Source organism: Vespula vulgaris, chromosome 19 (assembly GCF_905475345.1).
Source record: "Vespula vulgaris chromosome 19, iyVesVulg1.1, whole genome shotgun sequence".
Lineage (NCBI taxonomy): Eukaryota > Metazoa > Arthropoda > Insecta > Hymenoptera > Vespidae > Vespula > Vespula vulgaris.
Window position 1 is genome coordinate 3,302,085 of NC_066604.1, and position 20,306 is coordinate 3,322,390.

A 20,306-nucleotide genomic window follows, 5' to 3' on the forward strand; every position below is an offset into this window, starting at 1 on the left:
TTTCACAACGCCGCGATTCTCTTCCTTGGTTTTCAAACTTTGCTTTTGGAACGGATTCGAAATCATAAATCTTTCTAAATTCTCTTAACACTTCGTACTAACGACCTATGACGATATTTTTATTCAAATTCTTGTGGCGATGAAAAAAAGAGATATGTGAAAAAACCAATAAAAAGAAAAAAAAAACAGGAACAGCTGATTTTGACAGGAGAGATAATCAAAATGATTCAAACGACGTTTATACGATTACACATTGCTTGAATATCCCTAACTATAAGTAATTTAAATTTAAGACAAATTCAGAATGAAAAATTAGTAAGTTATATGATAATGTACGAAAAAGAAATTTTTCAAAGATTCGAGTATCGCGTACCTGTAGGAAAAAGAAATGAGAAAGATAGAAGAAAAGAAGTAACTAAAAGAACAGTATCTATGAATCGTGAAGGAAGAAGAAGAGGAATAAGAAGAAGGAGAGGAAGCAGGAGCAGGAGAAGGAGGGGGAGGAGGAGGATGAGGTGGAGAATAAAAAGAAAATAAAAGTAAAAGGGATGGTAGAGAAGTTTTCGGCTTGGCGAAGCGGTCGTTCGTAGGCGTATCCTAGGCCTCGATGTTGAGGCGTCAACGTTGGCAAAGCCCACCTTCTGTTCGGTAACTAGGGCTATGTCTGCCCGGTTGGGAGTGTGAAAAAACGGACCAATCGGCGAAGCGAGAGGGCCACTGTCGACAGCGACGACCACCCCTCTCTTAGGGTAGAATTGCGCGCCCGCGCGTATCGCACACACGAAACGAAACGAAACGAAACGAAGCTTGGCTGTAGGGGCGAGGAGAGAAGTGAAGAGGAGAGGAGAGAAGAGAAGAGGAGAGGAGACGAGAGGAGAGGAGAGGAGAGGAGAGGAGAGGAGAGAAGAGGAGAGAAGAGAAGAGAGAAGAGAGAAACGAGACGGTGGTGGCCGCCCCCGGGGGCTCCCAACCCCGTGCAGCCGGCAGCGAGCGAGCTCAGTTGCCCATCGCCGCGACGACGACACGGTTGCGCTCCGACAAAGATCTCGCGAGTGAGCTTCTTCAACATTCAACGACGCTCACGTTTCTCACTGAGAAAGAGAGACACACACACACGCACGCACGCACACACGTACACACACGTATATATATATACATAGACACATACATATATATATATATCATTTGGCTCTTTTTTATTTCTTATATATCGAGAACGAGGACATTAAGCAGTGCGAATCCTCAGAAAAATCTTTGTTTCTGGACGGTATCAGATCAGTCTGTCTCTCTCTCTTTCTCCCCCAGTTTCTCTCAGTTTGAAAATCGTCGACTTTGTTACATTCTTCATTGGATGAAAGATCGGTTGGAAAAAGTAAGTTGATCTTCGTGGAAAGGATCGTCTATTATTCTACCTGTCTCTCGTCTTTTTAGTGACTCTTTTACTTGTATAACATCTTCGACGAGAAATGGTTTATAAAGTGTGAGATCGAAACGTGAGAAAGAAACACCGAGGTAAAAGAGGTGAAGTTTTCTTTTAGAGAGGAGTAGACCTTCTCCCTGTCGCGTTGCCGTCGCTTACTGAAAGTTTGCCCGCCGGCAGACTACTTTCTTTCTTTCTTTCTCCGTCTATCCGTATTTATCTATTTATCCATCTCCGTGGCAAGATACAACGAAGATTAGTCGAAGATATAATCGTATTTATCTAGCTTCGAAAGAGGCTAGATTTTCCCTAGGGATAGTCTACCTAGGGAGTTATTCAATTATGGAGATCTATGAGAACACTTAGACAGCAATCTAAGTACAACACTGTGAATCTCAACGAAGAAGCAACGAAAGTTAGCCTAGAGACTTAATCTAGAATCGAATAATCGTCGTTTAGGGGAAGTTAAGAAAGAAGAAATTTACTTGAACGTGGCCGTAACGGAGCGTCGGACGCCGGATGGACGTGAGCTAGGGGCCTATCGTGAAACGATCGTGTTAAAAATCAAGTTTATCTAAAAATCGAGAGGGATAGAACGAGACAAATCGATATACGATACGTATAAACAGAAAGTTCCTAAGTCGTAAAGAAAGAGGAAGAGGAAGAGGAAGAGGAAGAGGAAGAGGAAGAAGAAAAAGAGGAGAAAGAGGAAGAAGAAGAAGAAGATAGTCATCTCGCAAGATGACATTTTGAAAATTCTAAAAAGAAAAGAAATTTGGGCGAAGGACAGCAAGATGCCGCAACGCTCGCCGTTCGCGATTCAGGAGTTATTGGGTCTCAATGGTACCGGAAATGCGAGTGGTACCGATCGAGGCTCGCCTCAGGGATCGCCACCCGCCGGCGTCTCGGCGGTTTCTTATGCGCCAACTGCACCTCATCACAAACTCTGGGATTACATGCCTAGCTTGACGAATCATCTCGGTAATCTTGGGAATCTTGGGAATCTTGGAAATTTGACGGCCTCGCGTATGGCCTACCTGAATGCTCAGGCTGCCGTCGCGGCTGCTTTTCTACCGCCGCCTCATCCACATCCCGCTCATCATGTACCTCATCATCAGGTACATCAACCAGGTCAACTTCCTGCCTCACCTGCTGGTGTCAACGTTCATCCAGCCGCACACGCGCAACATGTACTTCCTGGGACTGCCGTTACTGCTAATCATCATCAACATAGTCCGACTCAGCATACACCGCCTCATGGTAAGTTATAGAAACAACGTCGATTATCTTTCTTGGTCTTTGCAGAACCGACGTATTCGAACTCGGCTACTTCGAAGCTCGTTCATCTTCCGTCGGGTAACACGACTTCAATCGATAGCACGGTATCATCGTTCTCCCGTGAAACGAGCACTTAACGTGCCACTTATGGCTATCGTTTAACACCCTGAGCCTACTCGAGATCGTATTACCGAAAATCGCACCTTTGTTGCTCGTTCAGAACGTGCCCCATTGTGTCTACGATTTCTTCCTACAAGAATCGAGGGATTTTTCGGAAAATTCTTGCTTCCAAACACAGCTGACGATTTTCTCTCGGACTACTTTCCGACTAACAAAATTCAAACTAATTGCTATATACCCTAGTGCGAATATCTACTTCTTCTTTTTCTTTTTTAACAACGTTCATAACGTCACGAACGCGTTAGAATATCATGTAACGGTAGCTACGTGCCTTGCACATTGTGGGAATCGAATATTTTCGTTGGAATAATCCCCAACGTTATGAATAATTAGTGGTATAATGAGTTGAGTGTTGGGTAGACCTGCAATGTCTCACCAAAACACAAAGAACCTCGATGAATCGTAAAAATGGCTGCGTGCGCGCAAACTGTTCTCAACTCATACCGAATAGAGTCGTTCGGATTTCCATCGATCTTGAGAACGAATACAAATCTAATCGGAACAACCAACCTCTGTTCCACATCGTCATCGATTGGTTTCGTTCTGTTACCAAAACGAGATTAATTTCTTCTTCGAATATGGAAGGAGTCGATTCGAAACAAAACCGAAGAGCAAAAGAAAGAAGAAAGATTAAACGAAATGAAATTTGAAAAATCGAAACGCGTTACCCCTCGGTTGGAGCGATCGATCGATCCGACGAATTTTCTCGATCGACGAAAGGCTCTGAGTCAGGGTCTATTAGAAAGTCACTTATAAGAACGATGACTCGATTACAGTGGGGCGCTAATCTTTGAAGGAAACGAACGCACGAGCGCGGAGGAGAGCGACTAGTTCGTTTCGGAGTGAATTTTGAGAACGTTTTTCGAGTATCGGGTTCCCGTTCGGGGGTCAGGACAAAGGATCAGACCTTCCATTCAAACGTCACTCTGGCACCTCGTCTTACAGTAGAGCATTTATTTGCCGCGCGCGCGCGCGCGCTTCTCGTACCTTTATTTTTTGTCTTAAATCTTGGGCAGACTTAAAGAAGAAAGTACAGGGCAGGACTTGAACAAGGATTTTTCTCTTTCTCCTTTTTACGATCGATAATAATAATAATACTCGAAAAAAAAGAAAAAGAAAAAACCGATAAAGAAAAATCATTGAGATCGTTTGAATCGAATTGATCACTTAAACGCTACGATGATTATAGATTCAAATTAGAAAATGAAGAAAGGCAACAAGAAAAAAAGAAAAAAAGAGTTTGATGAGGGTTGATGAAATCGATAAAACTTCGTCCAGAGACGTAGAGAGAAAATCGTATTTGCCTGTGATCGAGGAGGGAAAAAGGTGAGGCCGGAGAGGTATTGTTCCAAATTCTGAGATTCGTTCTCGCACTTGATTCTCCACTTTCTTTGCTTCGCCATATCGACTTTCGCACACTGCTTTTCGGTTCGTTTGAAGTTGGCAATCAACTAGATTGCCTATCAACGCTTAGCAGAGGAGGACACATACTCATTCCCTATCTACTGTTCTCCCTCTCCCTCTCTCTCTGTCTCTCTTTCCTTTCTCGCCTACTCCCTCCCTCCCTCCCCCTCTGCCTCTCTCAAACGATCTTACACATCTCTTTTCTCTCCGCAGACTTGTTTCTGCCAACGCTTCTCGACGAACCATTCAACACATCGTCGTATAATCGCGCAACCCTTGCCACCACCGTCCTCTGTTTTGCAAGAAAAAGAAGAAGAAGAAGAAAAAAAGAAGAAAAACAAAAAGAAAAAGTATCCGAACTTCGAGTGGTAAATTTACGCCTACTTCATCGTTTTGTTCCAAGATACGAGATTCTCCTGATCACTTTTACTTCGATTTATTCAATCCCCAAAATTCTCTGTGACTACGTAATGGGTCTTAACTAGTAACGTAACCGTTGCAAGTACGGAATACAATTTTTACAATGGGAAAGCTCATAGTGGAAGAAAACGGAATGAAGGAAATAAAGAAGGAAATAAAGAAGGAAGAGAAAAGAAGGAAATAAAAGAGAAAGAGAGAAGGAAAGAGGGATTTCGTGGAGAGGGGATTAAATTCTGCGCACTGGGGGTGGTTAGCTAGCTGATGATGATAGTGGTAGTGGTGGAGGTGGTGGTAGTGGTGGTGGTGATGGAGGAGAAGGAAGAGGAGGAAGAGGAGGGTGGAGACGGAGGGTGCGGCCTATAGGCGCAGGTCGATACTGATTAGTACTTCAAAGCGACTCGAAACGCGTAACCATCCCCGAGCTCGTGTTCGACGCCGACATTTGCGACAAAGCATACCGAGCGTCGGCACTCGAGCAAAAAATCTTGAACAAATTAGCGAATTATGAATTCGCTCGGGCTTTGTTTTCTGGAAAGTGCCTGGAGTCGGTGGTAAGAGACTCGTAATACAATCCTCTCTCTCTCTCGCTCTCACTCTCCCCGTTTCTACGTTCACAATTCTCTCTCACTCTCTCTCTCTCTCTCTCTCTCTTTTTCTCTCTGTTACGTGCGAACTACGCGCACTCTAGGAACACACGCCTCCACGCCGGTATTACTCTACGTGCCCGCACACGATATTGCGCGATCACGCGTGTGCGTAAGTGCCTTGCAATTCAAATTAGCCTTCTACGCTTAAATCCGATATCGCTCGCGTCACCCCCGTCGCGAGACCATCGTTCGCTCCTTCTTTTCTTCGATACCCTCTCTCTTTCTCTCTTACTTTTACACTCTCGTTCTTTATTGCTAATTTATAGTTAAACCGGAGAAATCTTATTTCGTTTTCCGAGCTAATTCAATTTTTTCATCTGGAGTAGCACTTGCAATCGAAGATTTTGATAAGAGAGACCGAGTGATGATTATTATCCTCTCTTCTCTCTGATTATATCCTCTCTCTTTCTCCCACTCGCTGGTATTAATTTTTAATTAAAATTGAAACTTTTTATTTCCTTATCTTACGTTGAACCAGACAGAAGACATATCGATTTTGAGATAAAAGAGGGAGAGAGATGTACGTATACTCTCTTTATCTCTATATTACTAATCGATAATTAAAAATTTTATTTCTTTTTGCACGAAGGAGAACGTAATCTTTTAAATGTATCTCCTAACAACTGATGAAATCAAAGTAGAGATATATCGATTACGATAAGAGAAAGAAAGAGATAACTATCGGAATCGATATTCCGGTAGGAGGCTTATGCAATCGCGAATGCAAATTAAACGAAATTAAACAGTTAATTAAAGCACCGCCGCCCTCGGAGAAGTTAATTGAGATTCTTGGGAGATTTGTCGCGCGGAATGTCTTAATTTAGTCCCTTAAGCGTCCTAACTCGCCTTAACAACTTAGAATAATTGGATAACACTACCGAGGGCGCTTCTCTCTCTCTCTCTCTCTCCATCTCTCTCTTTTTCTCGTATGCGTGCTTTGGCTTTTTAGGTGACAGAGAAACGAGAGAAAATTCAGTTTTCAGCAACGCGAACACGTTTTTCCGAAAAAGCCTTTCAACATTAAATTCATTCTAATCAAAGACACATTTGCGAAGGGAAGAGTGAACAATTTCATAAAGATCGTAGATAAACAGAGGAAACGAGCGATCCCTGAATCCGTTAAATCCTGGAATTATGTTTCTCCCCTAATATCAAATCCATATATCGTCTTGTTTATCATCGAACTGCGAAACGCGGAAAGAGCCATTTTCCCACCGATTGATTCGCCACAAATTTTCCCTGCTCGGTCAGAAATGATTTTCTCTCATTACGCTCTATCGTCGCGGTGTCAATCATTTGACCCTCGTTCGAAGCAGCCTCTCGCCTAATCGCCTAATCGCGTAACGCGCTCCAACAAATCAATCCGAGAGTATACGAGCGAAAGCTCCAATCGAAGCTTCTCTGGTAATTATATACCCTGCCTGCGGATAACTCCAAGTTTATCTCTCAAACTTGTCTCTGATTTTGAAAAATTGATGGATTACTTTCATATATCAAATATTTCATTAATCAACTACTTTCGAAACGCCCGAGTGACGTAAAAATGTCAAAGTCGTCGATAATTAACTTACACGAATTCGCAGGAGAATAATCAGTTCGATTGTCTCTTAGATACACTCTATTTTTTATATGACGTTGCTACGTATAATTAATAAAGGGTTAGATGTGGATATAATAATACGTTACGTGAACTGCGTATCGTGATAAAATTTATGGAACGCGCACGTACATATCTCACATAGGTAGGAAAATAATAGATAAGAACTCTCATGAATCGTCTCGTAAATTTTGACCCTTTGACATCGGTGAAGTAAAAGGACAAAGTCCAAAGGGGGTTGACGTAGGGCCTAGAGGAGGTTCGTCGAGGTCGTTCGTCGAGGTCGAGTCCGGGCCACGAGGTAGGCCATAGTGTTCTACCGTGGGTAGTAGTGCTAGTGGGAACGCGTTATGGCGATGGTGTTAAAGCGACGTAGTAGGTGCCAGAGAGCTAAACCCCTCGGGGAGCTGCGGGACGTTAATGAAATAACACGGGAATTAGTCTCGGACATTAGCAGCAAACTATGTCCATTAGCGTGCCTCGGCGAACTCGCCGAGTTTCACCCTCTACCTCTCCCTTGATCCCTCGAGCAGCCCTTTCGCTCGATCCCCTGGTACTTCGAGAACTCCGACGATTTCCACAGGGACGATTTCCTAACTTTCGTACCAAAATTTTTATCCATTTCAATGTTATCTCGCGTCCGATGGAATTAATGACGTGCGATCATTCAAAATTACCAAGAGATATGGATTAACATCGCGTCGATTGGAAAAAGTTCGTGTCAGTCGTTTCAAGGCGTGACCGTAGATCCTCCTGAATCGTAACGAAGCTTGATACTAGAACCTAATTATACCACATTGATCGAATTTGAACGTTCTCACGCGTTGCGATCAAAATCCAACTATTTTCCCATAATCGTTGATCCCACGAAATTGATTAAAACCACTTAATAAATCAAGAGCAACGACCTGACGAATCCGAACGTAATCTCTCGCCGATCTTAGATCGATGATTCTCATGGAATAAAATTTCTTCGTCATCCAATCTCGGTCGTCAAACAAGTATAGTCGGATCCGCAGGCAATTCTTCGTGTCCTCGCGCGAGTTTTTGCTAGAGTATGTGAGTGCGTGTCGCGAATGCAACGTGCCGTGTATGCTGTCGTTGCGGGCTTTCAAGCGAACGAGCGTAAGTCGCTCAAATTGGTATGGATTTCCAGTCCAACACCTCGATTGTCCCCAGTGAAGAGTACTTCGCGAGCATACATGAATTCACGCCTCGAACACACACGCGCCGACCTCATCTGTGCGCGAGCTTACCTCACAAACACACGCACGGATATATGTACGTACATACATAGGTATATGTATGCGTATATGTGTGTATGTAATTCAGACGCAGGCGCGAGAAGCTAACGCGTTCTTGCGTGTGCGTGAAGCACGGAAAACGATGAGGAACCTTGATTGCGTGCCTCTGAATACGTTTCCAGCCGTTCTCTAAGTAGCAGCTCATTCCGAGCTTGCCTGCTTGCAAGTTGGAAAGCGAAGGTAGGTAGGTAGTAGCCTCTTGGAAGGGCCAACATGTGTGCGCGCGCGCGCGCGCGCTCAAACGATTTTCTTCTCCCTTCTCCGCGTTCGCGTTTGCTCTTCTTTCTCTATCCATCCCCTTGTCGCTAATTTGTAGGGTGAAAGAGAACTCGCAATTTTCCGTCGAATCGCGACAAACGACTACACGATTACTCTCTACTTTTTACTTCTTTCTTCTTCCTTTTCCTATCCAATTTTCTTATATAAATAAACGAAAAATAAGGTTCGGATTATATGTGTGTGTGTGTGTATATACATACACATATACATATATGTGGAAATCAGGCACACGCGTATGTTTCTTGTATTGAATAGGAATGAAGAAGAAAAGTAAAAAGAGAAAGAGAGAGAATAAGCTTTTCAAGGAGTAACCGCAAATCCTAGTATAATACTAATAGGGCCATAATAGGGTCAATAGGGCTTAGCCGTGCGACGACAATAAGATCCTGTCAAAATACACGCCTGTAACACGAGACTTAGGAAGTGGATTTTTCTCAATGGACTTGCCCCTGTCCTCTCTCTCTCTTTCTAGCGTCGTTGGTATTATGTGGTTTTCAAAAAATTTGAAACCTCATGGGCCTTGCAACCCAGCCGGTAGTAAAGCTGACACGATGATCGAGGTTTAAATTTCTCTTCGTCTCGATTTTGAGCGGTTCCGACGATCGTCACGAGGGGAGGGAGAAGAAAAAGGAAGAAGAAAAAATATTAGGAAAAAGAATGCTATAGAGAATTTTGCGACACGCACGCGTTTTGAGAGATATACTATTCGACAATTTTCAAGTAATCGATACTTGCCGTAGGTTAAGGGCGATAAGAAGAGGGTTGGTGACGCAAGGAAGAAAACATTAATGTTTAGTATCGCATCAGACCTGTTTTTTTTTTTCAGATCCGATATAATGATACTCTTTTTTAGGTTAATTTATCAAACAAACGGCGCAAACTCGGTTCAAGCTCAGCATCCCTATTTTAAGACGACGGCTCGTTAAAGTCGTTTTAGGGTGGAGCTCGACTCTCCAAGGCAGTCTACCCATTTCTCTCCTCACCCCCGCGAACTTATATACGACCACAGCAAACCCCCGTTTTGAAACGACACGAGTTTCACCACCGACACCAACATTGCCCCGAGACTACGAGGCCTAACTTTCTTAGAAACGGGGGAATCTTTTTCAACCCCTGTTTTTCAAGCCCACGCCTCGATGTTACTTCGCGAAGAAGACGACTTTATTAGAAAATGGCCGTACTGAAACGTCTTAATACCACTAGCAAGACTTAACCTCCTCGCTAACTCAAGCAGGAATGCTTCCTTTTCTTCTCTTTCTTCGTCGTCATTTTTCTTTTTCTTTTTGCTCTGACGAGATGAATGAAAGGACAGGTAGATGTATCTAGCTCTTCTCTCTCTCTCTCTCTCTCTCTCTCTCTCTCTGTCGTCTTTTGGAATTGAAAGCTCGTGCTACTTCGTAATGGTCACCTCTCTCTTTCAATCTTTCTCGAAAACATGATGCGATGTTAAAAGGCTAACTTTTTCTTTTCTCGGACTAGGTAATTAACGACACGGAAATAAGAGAGAAAAAAATTAACGAACGTTTTGAAACCTCATCGGAATTACCTTTCGTTTACCTACGTTTTTTTCCTTACGTATCTCGAAATTACGTTCTGTTCTCTCATTACATTATCGGTACCTATTTTAATTGAATTTAGACGAAGCAAAAAAGGTCAGGACTCTTGGCTTTTCGCGGGGACTATTCGACGAAGAAATGCGACCTCGTGTCGTGGAGTTTCACGGAGTTTTAATTAATCGAATCGCAGCCGACTAACTCCTCCTACCCATGTCGTTAAGAGAGAGAGAGAGCGAGAGAGACCGACCTCCGCGAAAATCCACGGAGATTACTCGAATTAAAAATATATTAACGAGGTGTAACGAAGTAATCAAGTCTAACCCCCAAATGCTTTAACACATATTTTCTATTTTCGAGTAATACGACACAATAAGCAAGAAGACGAAGAAGAAGAAGATAATGAAGAAGATAAAAAATTTCCTTTTTTTTTCTCTTTGTTACAGGATTCTCTCAGACGAAAGGCACCTTCTCGAATGCAAGTCCAGGTGAGATCATCATCGTCGTGAGAAAAAGACTATACTTCTTTTCTTTCTTTCATTCATTTTTAGTTCAAAAAAAAAAGAGTAAAAAGGAAAGAAAACGAATATTCTCTCTTGCTCGTTATTGTCATACAGATGGCTCCGTTTATTCCAAGGATGACGTCATGCTCACGAAAGACGAGTCAGGAAAAAGATACTCTCTCATTTCGTATTCGGGTGCACGATGATTCCGATTTTTCCAAGCCATTAAACAGGAGCTTGCTTGCTCCGCAAAGCGATGCTACTCGTAACGAGAAACGACAGGTTGAAAATGATCACCACCATGATGACCTTCCTTCCAAGTATAAAAGCTCGATAATATGGATCGATTTTTCAATTCGTATTTATAAAGTTCTTTGCGAAGGAAAAAAAATATGAATATCTTCTCCTCTCTTTTCATCATCATTTTCTCTATGCACGAGAACGAAGCAAGAAAATTTGCGGAAACTTGATGAAAAACGTAGTAAAAAGAGAAAAGGAAGACGTAAAAAAAGAAAAGAAAAGATAGGAGAGTTCCAATAACAGGGAAAATTCACTGCTTCCTAAAGTCGTATCGAGTGTCCTGTCAAAACATTTAGAAAATTTTCTACTACCCAGATACGCCCAAACACATTGAAACGCTAATCGGTAAGGAGAGACTTTCCTCTTAAGAAATTCGAGTCCGGACTAGGAAATCGTTCTAGGATTAGAAAGAAAGAAAGAAAGAAAGGAAGAAAAAAAGAGAGAAAGGAGAAAGAAAGTAAGAAGACATTTTTTAGCTATAACTAAGATTGTTGTATTTTTTCTTTTTACTGTTGTTGTTGTTGTTGTTGTTGCATAAGACCAAAATGAAAATAATTCCTTTTTAGTTTCTTTACTTTTGTCTTGACTGCTTTCTCGAAGTAACGAACCTTAATCAAGTTCGAGGGAAAATAGAGGGGGGGAGAGAGAGAGAGAGAGAAAAGTAGCAGATATATTTCTATCGACGAACACAAAGCTCTTCCTCTGGTAGGATCGAAGGACTTGGAATGGAGGGAGGTAGGGTGAAGGGAAAGCGATGGAACGGTAACGAGCTTTCCGTCAGAATTGCTTGTTTTAACAACTGTGCGGTACTTTGAGAGCTCAGGTACGAACTGCACGAAATGTAGCGACGGGTAAGAGAGAGAGAGAAAGAGAGAGAAAGAGGGGGGGTTAGGAGAGAGAGACAGAAAGAGAGAAAATACGGCTGACGGTTTTCGCAAGGTAACAGCGCCTTTGCGAACGTAATAGTCCAATTTGTTGGCAAAGAAAAATACCGAAGGATTTTCAGAGTAAAGGAAAAGCTCCTTCTTCTACTCCTTCTCCTTCTTCTTCTTCTTCGTCTTCTTCTTCTTCAACCTAGCAGCCAACCTACCCCTTTTGCCTGAGGCTAGGACGATAGCGGTACTCTGTAAAGACGTCTGGGAAAATTGGAAACGAGGGAAACATCGCTAAGAAGAAAACTTGCAAGCTCTCCCTCTTCGGATCTTTTTCTATCTATCAAGCTACCTACTTTGGTAATATCGAGAATCGACAGATATTACGTTCGCCACGCGTCCAAGGAAGGAGAAGTCTCGAATAAAGAAGAAGAAGAAAAAGAAAAAGTGCGACGTCCGATCCAATCATCTTCGTTGCTTTCGGTATCGATTTCCTCGCTCGTTGGAAACTTGCTCTCTTGGTTGAAAAGAAACGCGTAAGACGGTAGCCTGAGAAGAAAGAAGAGGGGAGAGTTACGAAGGAAAGAACGAAGAAAAGAGTAGAAAAGCCGCTTTCTATAAAAGGTTTAAAATCGTAGTCCAGGCTGACTAAAATCATGGTCTCGAAGAAAAGAGAGAGAGAGAGAGAAAGCATTACTTTGCGATAAAAAATGAAGAAGACCCCATAGCTTGATTGCTAGATTCGTTTGATGGTTGTACCATTGGAGAAAATTTGATCGTAAGGGCTCAAAATCAAAGAGACCATGCGCACTCCTAATCAAACTCGAACTATACCTAAAAATATAAGTATGAATATGTACGTACGGGAATCTCTCTATCTCCTTTTTTTTTTAGTTCACGAAAGGATTGAAACTTTCTTTTAAGGAAGTGAAAGAAAATTGAAAGAGGTGTTGCCGATTTACGAGGGATTTGGGAAAGGCGATTCTCGTAAATGCCTCTTCTCTTTCTCTCTCATCCTCCTCTCTTTTCCTCTCCTCTCCTCTTCTGTCCTCTGCTCCTCGCTACTCTCCTCTTCTTATATTCTTCGATCTCCTTCCTTCCCACTTCTCTTGCCTTCCTTCCTTCCTTCTCTAGCGAGCGATTGTAACCGGCGGTGACTCGAGATGCGCGTGTGTTCCCATACAGCTCCTTTCATTCGAGAGACTCCAGAAGAGGAGAAGTGGATGGACGAGACGAGGGTGTCGTTCGAGAGGTGAAAGGAGAGATATAAATAGAGAGAGCGTGCGAGCGAGTTCGCTCGTACGAGAGAGAGATAGATAGATAGAGAGAGAGAGAGAGAGAAAGAGAAGGTTAAAGGGGGTGGGCAAGGGGAGCCAAGAGCTGCTACGCCGGAGGAGGCGACAAAGATATTAATTAAGAATTAACACGCGTACTGAAACCACCCTTAATTAGTAACAGTCAGCGCCTGGAGCAGCAGTTTGTTTGCACGGACCTGTACTACTGGCTGTCGCCAGGGCGATTCACTCGAGATGGAGGGTAAACGCGGGGAACGAGTCGCGATCAAAAAACATACCGCGGGACACCCAAGTCATTTCTATGAGACCGTTATTTTTTCTTCTTCTTCTCTCCTCCTTATTTTTTTATCTATGCGAATCTCGATCTTGCCTAGGCTCTATTCGATTTTTATCTTAATTAACGCCATTAAGGAGACTCGACTCTTTATTACTAATTTTATTATCAGTAGTCACGTAGGTTCTTTTTACGCTTAACGTCATTCAATTATTTTCTAATGCTCGTTATTATAAGAAGAAATACATTATTAGGTCAATTATCTCTAATTGAGAATCACGCGAGTACTTCGATTAATTATTATTCCTATCGATTGATACATAGAAAATGAAAAAATAAATACGACTACGTGTTACTCGATGGAAAAAGAAAATTGAAGAGAAGTAAAATTTTTTAATCGATTTCACTCAGACGCGTTTACCCCACTGAGACTGAGCATAGTTAAATTCTGGACAATCCTACGCGATAAACACTTGTCTAATAATATTTTTGAAGAAATTTAAAGAACAATCGATATACGTATACCGTGTCGATCGTTAAACTCGTTGTGCTACTTTCTTTCTTTCTTTCTCTCTCTCTCTGTCCCTTTTTCTCTCTCTTATTTAATTTCATATCTCGAAAATTGTTTCTCGTTTCTTTCACGTTACCTACATAGAAATTATTTCTAATTATCAAGGATTATTACATTATTTCAATTCTTTAGTCCCGGCACCACCTACGCGAATTCCTTTAGCGTAATGCCGAAGAAATAATAGGCCGAGCGTTTCTCACCGAGCGCAGATTTTATTCTTAAGACGTTTGCCCTGGAGGCTAAGAAGAATATTAAGAATTAAATAATGGTTATAATATTTAAAAAGGGTCGACCGCGTACTTCGTTGGCTGGTAACGAACGACGCGTTTCGTTGCGACCGTATTCGTGCTTCGTTTAGGCTTAAAAAGAAAAAGAAAAAGAAAAAGAAAAAGAAAAAGAAAAAGAAAGAGAGGGAGAAGGAGGAAGAAAGAAAAAATAAAAAGAAAAAATACTGCTTTTTAAGATACGACCGGAGAAAAAATATTTCTTTTCGTTTGCCTTACACGAAGAAACGAAGAAAGAAAGAAAGAAAGTTTCCTTTCGTCTTAAGATGTCAAGAGAGCTTTACGGAAGCCTAGGAAGCTTTGTTTTCGTGCATGCTTAGACTTCCATACTTCCCGAGTGAATTCTCATAATCTTCGAATTCCTAAGTAGTAAGTACTTAGCAACTCGAATCGATAGTAACCAAGTTTGAAGAGGGAGATAAAAGAGAAAACTAATCGATAGTCACGCGTATACATATTCTCTCGTATTGATTCCTCAACATTTCAACGTTTCGCAGGAAACAGGATCAATGTACTATACCTATACGTATACGTATGTACACTGTACCTATGTGGTACTTAAGTACATACATACGTAGCGTTGGCTTGCGTGGAGCACGTGAAATCATGACGTCACGAACTGGAGGCCATTTTGGCTCAGCTGGTCTTGACAAAAGACTCGAATGGTAGGACGCCATATCCTGCGACGGTCGTTAATACAATGGACAATGATTCGCTTACGGAGTCCTACGCATACTCTGACGTTTGCATAAACGAGCGAGAGAGAGAGAGAGAGAGAGAGAGTTGTGCGCGAGCGTACTCACTCACAACTTTAACCCCTTTCATAAGCAATAGTCCGGTAGTTTGCGCGAGTAACGTACGAGTAAGAGGGAAGATGGGCTCTCGACGAAACGAGAGGAGAAGTATAAAAAAAAGGGGGCCGGCCTATACACGTATTCTCGTGGAAATATTTTGACACGGATGGGCGTGGTGTGTTAGTGTAGTAGTGGTGATGGTGAATGTCGGCGAAGGTGCGACGACGACAACGACAACGATGATGATTTCTTTCAAGAGGGCCTTCTTATTCTAGCAGTAGTTTTAGATTTCACCGGTCTCCAAGCTTTAAAGCGATACAAGGATAAACGTTACAGCGGCTGAGAATGCTCCAACCAACGGATCCAACCATTCTCGACTTCACTTCGTCGCGAGAAGATCGAAGAAGGAGTGAAAAAGACGAGCCAGAATGAAAAAGAGAAAGAGAAAGAGAGAAAGAGAGATCAGTGTGCCCTTCGTACGGATACAGTGCTTACATTGTGGGTTCGAGGCTCATTGTGAGACACGCTACCATGCCCATTGTCAACCTTTCTTGAGTGCCGGAGATTCACACCTTTTCAACGCTGCGATTTTCCACGATGGGCGCGTTCCATTGAGCGGAAGAAGCCGAGCGGGAGGAAAAAGGGACTTCTAGTCGGTTAAAGAGAAAGAGAAAGAGAAAGAGAGAGAGAGAGAGAGAGAGAGAATGTCAGGAAGGCCCGAAATAAGGACGAGTTAATCCTACTGGAGATCGAATGTTCTTTGAGAAGAGAAATTCGCGAGACTCGTTCTAGATTTTTTTCTCGAAAAGTATGTCGATAAAAAAAAGAGAGAAAGAGAAAGAGAGAAAATACGCGGGTGGAGTCGACGTTTATATTTAGAACGACACGTGTGAACGTAACTTTGTCTGGCGCCAAAGAGCAAAGTACATACGTCTCGGCATACTAGAAATATAAAGTTACTTCGAAAACAGTCGACAGTCAGCACCTTCCTGAAACGTTCCACGTGCTTCTTCGACATCCGTTTTCTTCCGAATGAAAGAGACATCGAAATTTTCGATCCACACGCCGCGTCCTTCTCTCTCTCTCTCTCTCTTTCTCCGTCTCTCATACACGCACACTCTCTTTCATAAATCGTATCAAAATGACGTCCGATGTTATACGATTATCATCGAATAAATTCCATTGACTATGTGTACATGTATACGTATGTATATATGTATATAATCGAATTAAATCGAATCGTCCGAACTAACACACATTTGCCAACGACGACGAATTACGAGAGCAACCATTCGTGGACAATCGCAATTCGATTTTCATTTAATTCTCGATATTTAACTGGTCTATTTCAAACGGCCAAAGACTAATTTATATCTCTACTTCGTCATTTGTCTCTTTCTCTCTCTCTCTCTCTCACTAAATTATAAGTATATACCTAACATTATCGACCCGATCGTTAATACGTAGACGTCAAGTTTTTCACGTAAACGTGAATCCGTATAAAGAGGATCGGAAATCATGTAGCACATCGATCGGAAAAAAGAAAAATGAGAATGAGAGAGAGAGAGAGTCCACTCAGTGTAGAAAGAGCGACACGTTCTATCCTCAGAGTGACGCTAATTAGTCGCTTGGCACGTTTCATATTTTAACAGCAATTAGCGCGTGCGATCCAGCGTGCTCGGCTTATTACTGCGGCACAACCGCAGACGCCGCAAATTTTCGCGCTTTTCCAGAAGTCGTAGAACACAATAGCTTCGTCCAATTCAATTATTACATCCTCGGCCAGTGGAAAGAGCGAGAGAGAGAGAGACAGAGAGAGAGAGAGAGCTTGCAGCCCTTGCGTCTCCATCAAGCGGAGATTTGCGAAGAGGAGATGAAGATAGCTAGAGAGGAAGAGAAAAAGAGAGGATAGAAAAGGGTGGATATGGGGTAGGGATGGGGGATGAAGGGGGTTTAGAGGGGGTGTAAAAGCTTTAGCCAGTGGTGGTGTAAGCGATCGTACAGCGGCCTTTATGAACATCGTAAATTTTCGACGACAGTGCGAGCAATTTTAGCGACCATCGGCGTAAAGTCGATGCTCGTTGTAACTCGGCGTTAAGGATAGGTCGCAACGTACATCTCTCTCTCTTTCTCTCTATCCCTCTCTCTATTGCTCCCTTCCATCTCTCTCATCCTCCAACAACCTCCGAGGAGAAGCGAGGGTGGTAGGAAGAGATAAAAGGTGCGAGAGAGGAATTAATAGGAACGGAATGTAGCGGTAACTACGCTTACCAACGCGACGGTAACTTCATTAAAAGTGCTATCGGCTTGCCTTTCTACCCGGAAAAGCCGCCCGTAGAATTATCGAAAATTACGTCGATCGTCGCTAAGGGAAGCCGATATTCCCAACGTATATTACTCTCTTACAGTTAGTTCTCCAATATTTGCCAATAATTACGAGTGGATATACACTCCACCACCGATTTTTTACTTATTTCTCTATCTATCCATCTATCTATCTCGCTTTTTTCATTGATACAAAGATTGAATTTAAATAGATCGAATTTCTTTCAAGATACACCCAACATTATCTAAATCTTATCTCCACGTTTGTCGTATATAGATATATCTACGTGAAAAGGATTGATTCTAAAAGAATTATCAAGATATATCAATCATGTTCTAAATCTTATATCTTCGAGTTTACTACATCACATTCACCTCCTACTTTGGAGGTGGCCAGTAAAAGGAACGATCATATACACGTGTGTGAATACGTGAGTGAGTGAGTGAGTGAGTGAGTGAGTGAGTGAGAGAGAGAGAGAGACAGCGGTTAATGGGGACGGACTCTAGAAGTGGCTATAGCCTAGAGTCGTGTTAGGGCCAGGCCATTAAGCTTAATGACATAATGAAGTAAATGGCTGTGCATGCCATGCCATGCCAGGGACTATAGCTTATAACCGCCACGCTTCCACCCCCGCGCAATATACCGCGTGCCAGGAATTCCTGACTTATGCCGGTACTGCCCAGTCGAAAGGGGTAGTTGCGTACTCTCTTCTCTTCTCTTCTCTTCTCTTCTCTTCTCTTCTCTTCTCTTCTCTCAGTCGTCCCTCTTTCCAACATCCCCTCCCCCTTTCCACCATCTCCTCCTACTCCTACTGCCTGTATTTCCAACGGCAGCATATTACATAAGGGTTGCCGCTGGAGTACGCATCGTGGCTCTGGCACACTGGAAACGAATTTATGTATGTCGGAGGCTCCCGTAAGGCGGCAGACAGAGATGAAAGAGAGAGAGAGAGAGAGAGAGAGAGAGAAAGAGTAGAACGAAACTCATCTCTCTCGTTTTCCGACAGACGATTCGCTAAAAACCGACTACCTTTCTACCCTCGAATTTTCTCGGTTAAGCTCATAATTATCACAATGTGTGGACGAAATTTATTCTTCTCAATCTTTTCTAAAAATGTTTTCGATTGTTCCATTATCACGAAAATAATTTTATATATATATATATATATATATATATATATATATATATATATGTATGTATGTATATATATATCGAATTTTTTAATTCTATATCCTTTCAACGCTTTTTTAATGATTTTTTTTAGCAACGATATCAGTATCTTGTTAACGAGAAAGTTCGGTAAAAAATTACAAGAAAAAAGAATTACAGTTTCGATTCTCATTAAATTCATCGGAATTTACAACGGATTGTTTCGTTCGAATTTACGAAATAAGTATCGACAAACGAGGACAAAGCAAAAGAGATAGATAGAGAGAGAGAGAGAGATTAAACTTTCCTATCTCTCATCTATCTTCACAAGCGATAATAGCATTTTGCTCGGCTCTAAACGCTTTTACAAGCATCGATCGATCAAATTATAGCTTGTCGATAAATAGTATCAAGCCCTCGGAACCCTGACGATGGATGGCCAAAACCTAAACGTCGTCCTTGAATATTCTACTTGAGGAAGACTCGATGGAACAAAGTCTTAAATAGAAAGAAGAGAAGAGTCTTGTTTTCGGGCAATCAACACTTTCGTCTTTGTTCTTCAGTGGCACCTCAATGCCTGACCATCATAATATTCACACCGTTCTTGGGTCTCAGATTTCTAGTATGGAGAATGGACCAAGGCTCGCGCGTGAAAACACGTTCACGAGCTCGCGAGGTGTGAAGTTTGCAAAAGAAAAAGAAGAAGAGGAGGAGAAGGAGGTGAAGGTGGAGAGAGAGAGAAAGAAACGAAAGCAAAAAATAGAAACGAGAAGAGAAAAGGGCTTACGAGCTTCCAAGAAGCGAAACTACCAACGACATCTCTCTCTCTCTCTCTCTCTTCTCTATTATCCTTCTTCTTCTTCCACATACATACATATATACATATATACATACATCATACATACGTAACTACGTACGTACGTACATATGTATATACATACATACATATGTATTTTCATCATCGATCGTCTCACCATTTCAAAGCTCTCCAAGTCTCGAACGCGTCGGAATTAGAATCGATGCGTATACTCCGGGGCTCGTTCGAGTTCGCACGTAAGTCGAATTCTCGAGAGAATCGAAGATCCGATCGGTGAAATTAATTCGATCCCAAAAACACCGTGAAAGCATTGGCAGCTTAGCACCCTAAGCCTCTAACGGTCGGTCGGTCGATCGGTCGGTCGGTCTGTCGGTCTGTCGGTCTGTCGGTCGGTTGGTTGGTCCATGTTACAAGTGTTTTACACGATGTTGCATGCTCAAGCGAAACTATCGAAAACGGAGGGGTCTTTAATCTAGCGAAACATCCCAAGGGACACGTTCGAGGCCTCCACTTCGCTCGGACACGCTTCATTCGCCCCTACCGACTATGTAAACGTTCGTGTTACTCTCATCTACTCATGCTCGATAAATGATTACCTCTTCAGCATGTTTTTTTGCTTCTCTGAAATCGATCGAGTTGAAAAAATGAATACCATTATCGATGGATAATTTTCTTTTCCTCTTTTTTTTCTTTTTTTTTACAAAAAATGTGTGTCTATACGTTTGCAGAATTATAACGTTAATAATTAATACTATTTTATATATAGATACACGAAATATTTTAATTATATTTCTGCTTTAATATTTACTTATTACCAAGTAAAATAGTTATATTTAACAGTAAATTATTTTTCAAAAATTATATCGTACACTTTAGGGGGTTAAAACTGAGTATAATTTCCATTTAGGAAGGAAAAGCTTGTGTACGATCGATGAAAGGGGTGACAGGGAGGCGTGACTAAATTCGAGACTAGCGCGTCGAATCAACGAATAATGTTATTTCGTTCGAAGCAAGGGTTCTTTTTCATTCTCTCTTTTTC

General features: G+C 42.1%; 1 protein-coding gene across 6 annotated transcripts in view; it reads left to right on the plus strand.

The window, feature by feature from the left end:
• Nucleotides 1-909: 909 nt before the first annotated feature.
• LOC127070946 (visual system homeobox 2-like) overlaps nucleotides 910-20,306 on the plus strand; it is a 40,439-nt gene continuing 21,042 nt past the window's right edge. The window contains exons 1-3 of one of the 6 annotated variants that reach the window (XM_051009585.1): nucleotides 910-1,372; nucleotides 1,432-2,680; nucleotides 10,529-10,570. In XM_051009585.1, the coding sequence (XP_050865542.1) occupies nucleotides 2,215-2,680; nucleotides 10,529-10,570 (508 nt within the window). In that variant the 5' untranslated portion in view covers nucleotides 910-1,372; nucleotides 1,432-2,214. Of the gene's footprint in view, nucleotides 2,681-10,528; nucleotides 10,571-20,306 lie in introns of all 6 variants that reach the window. The other 5 variants (XM_051009586.1, XM_051009590.1, XM_051009591.1 and 2 more) reach the window with 5 other exon arrangements.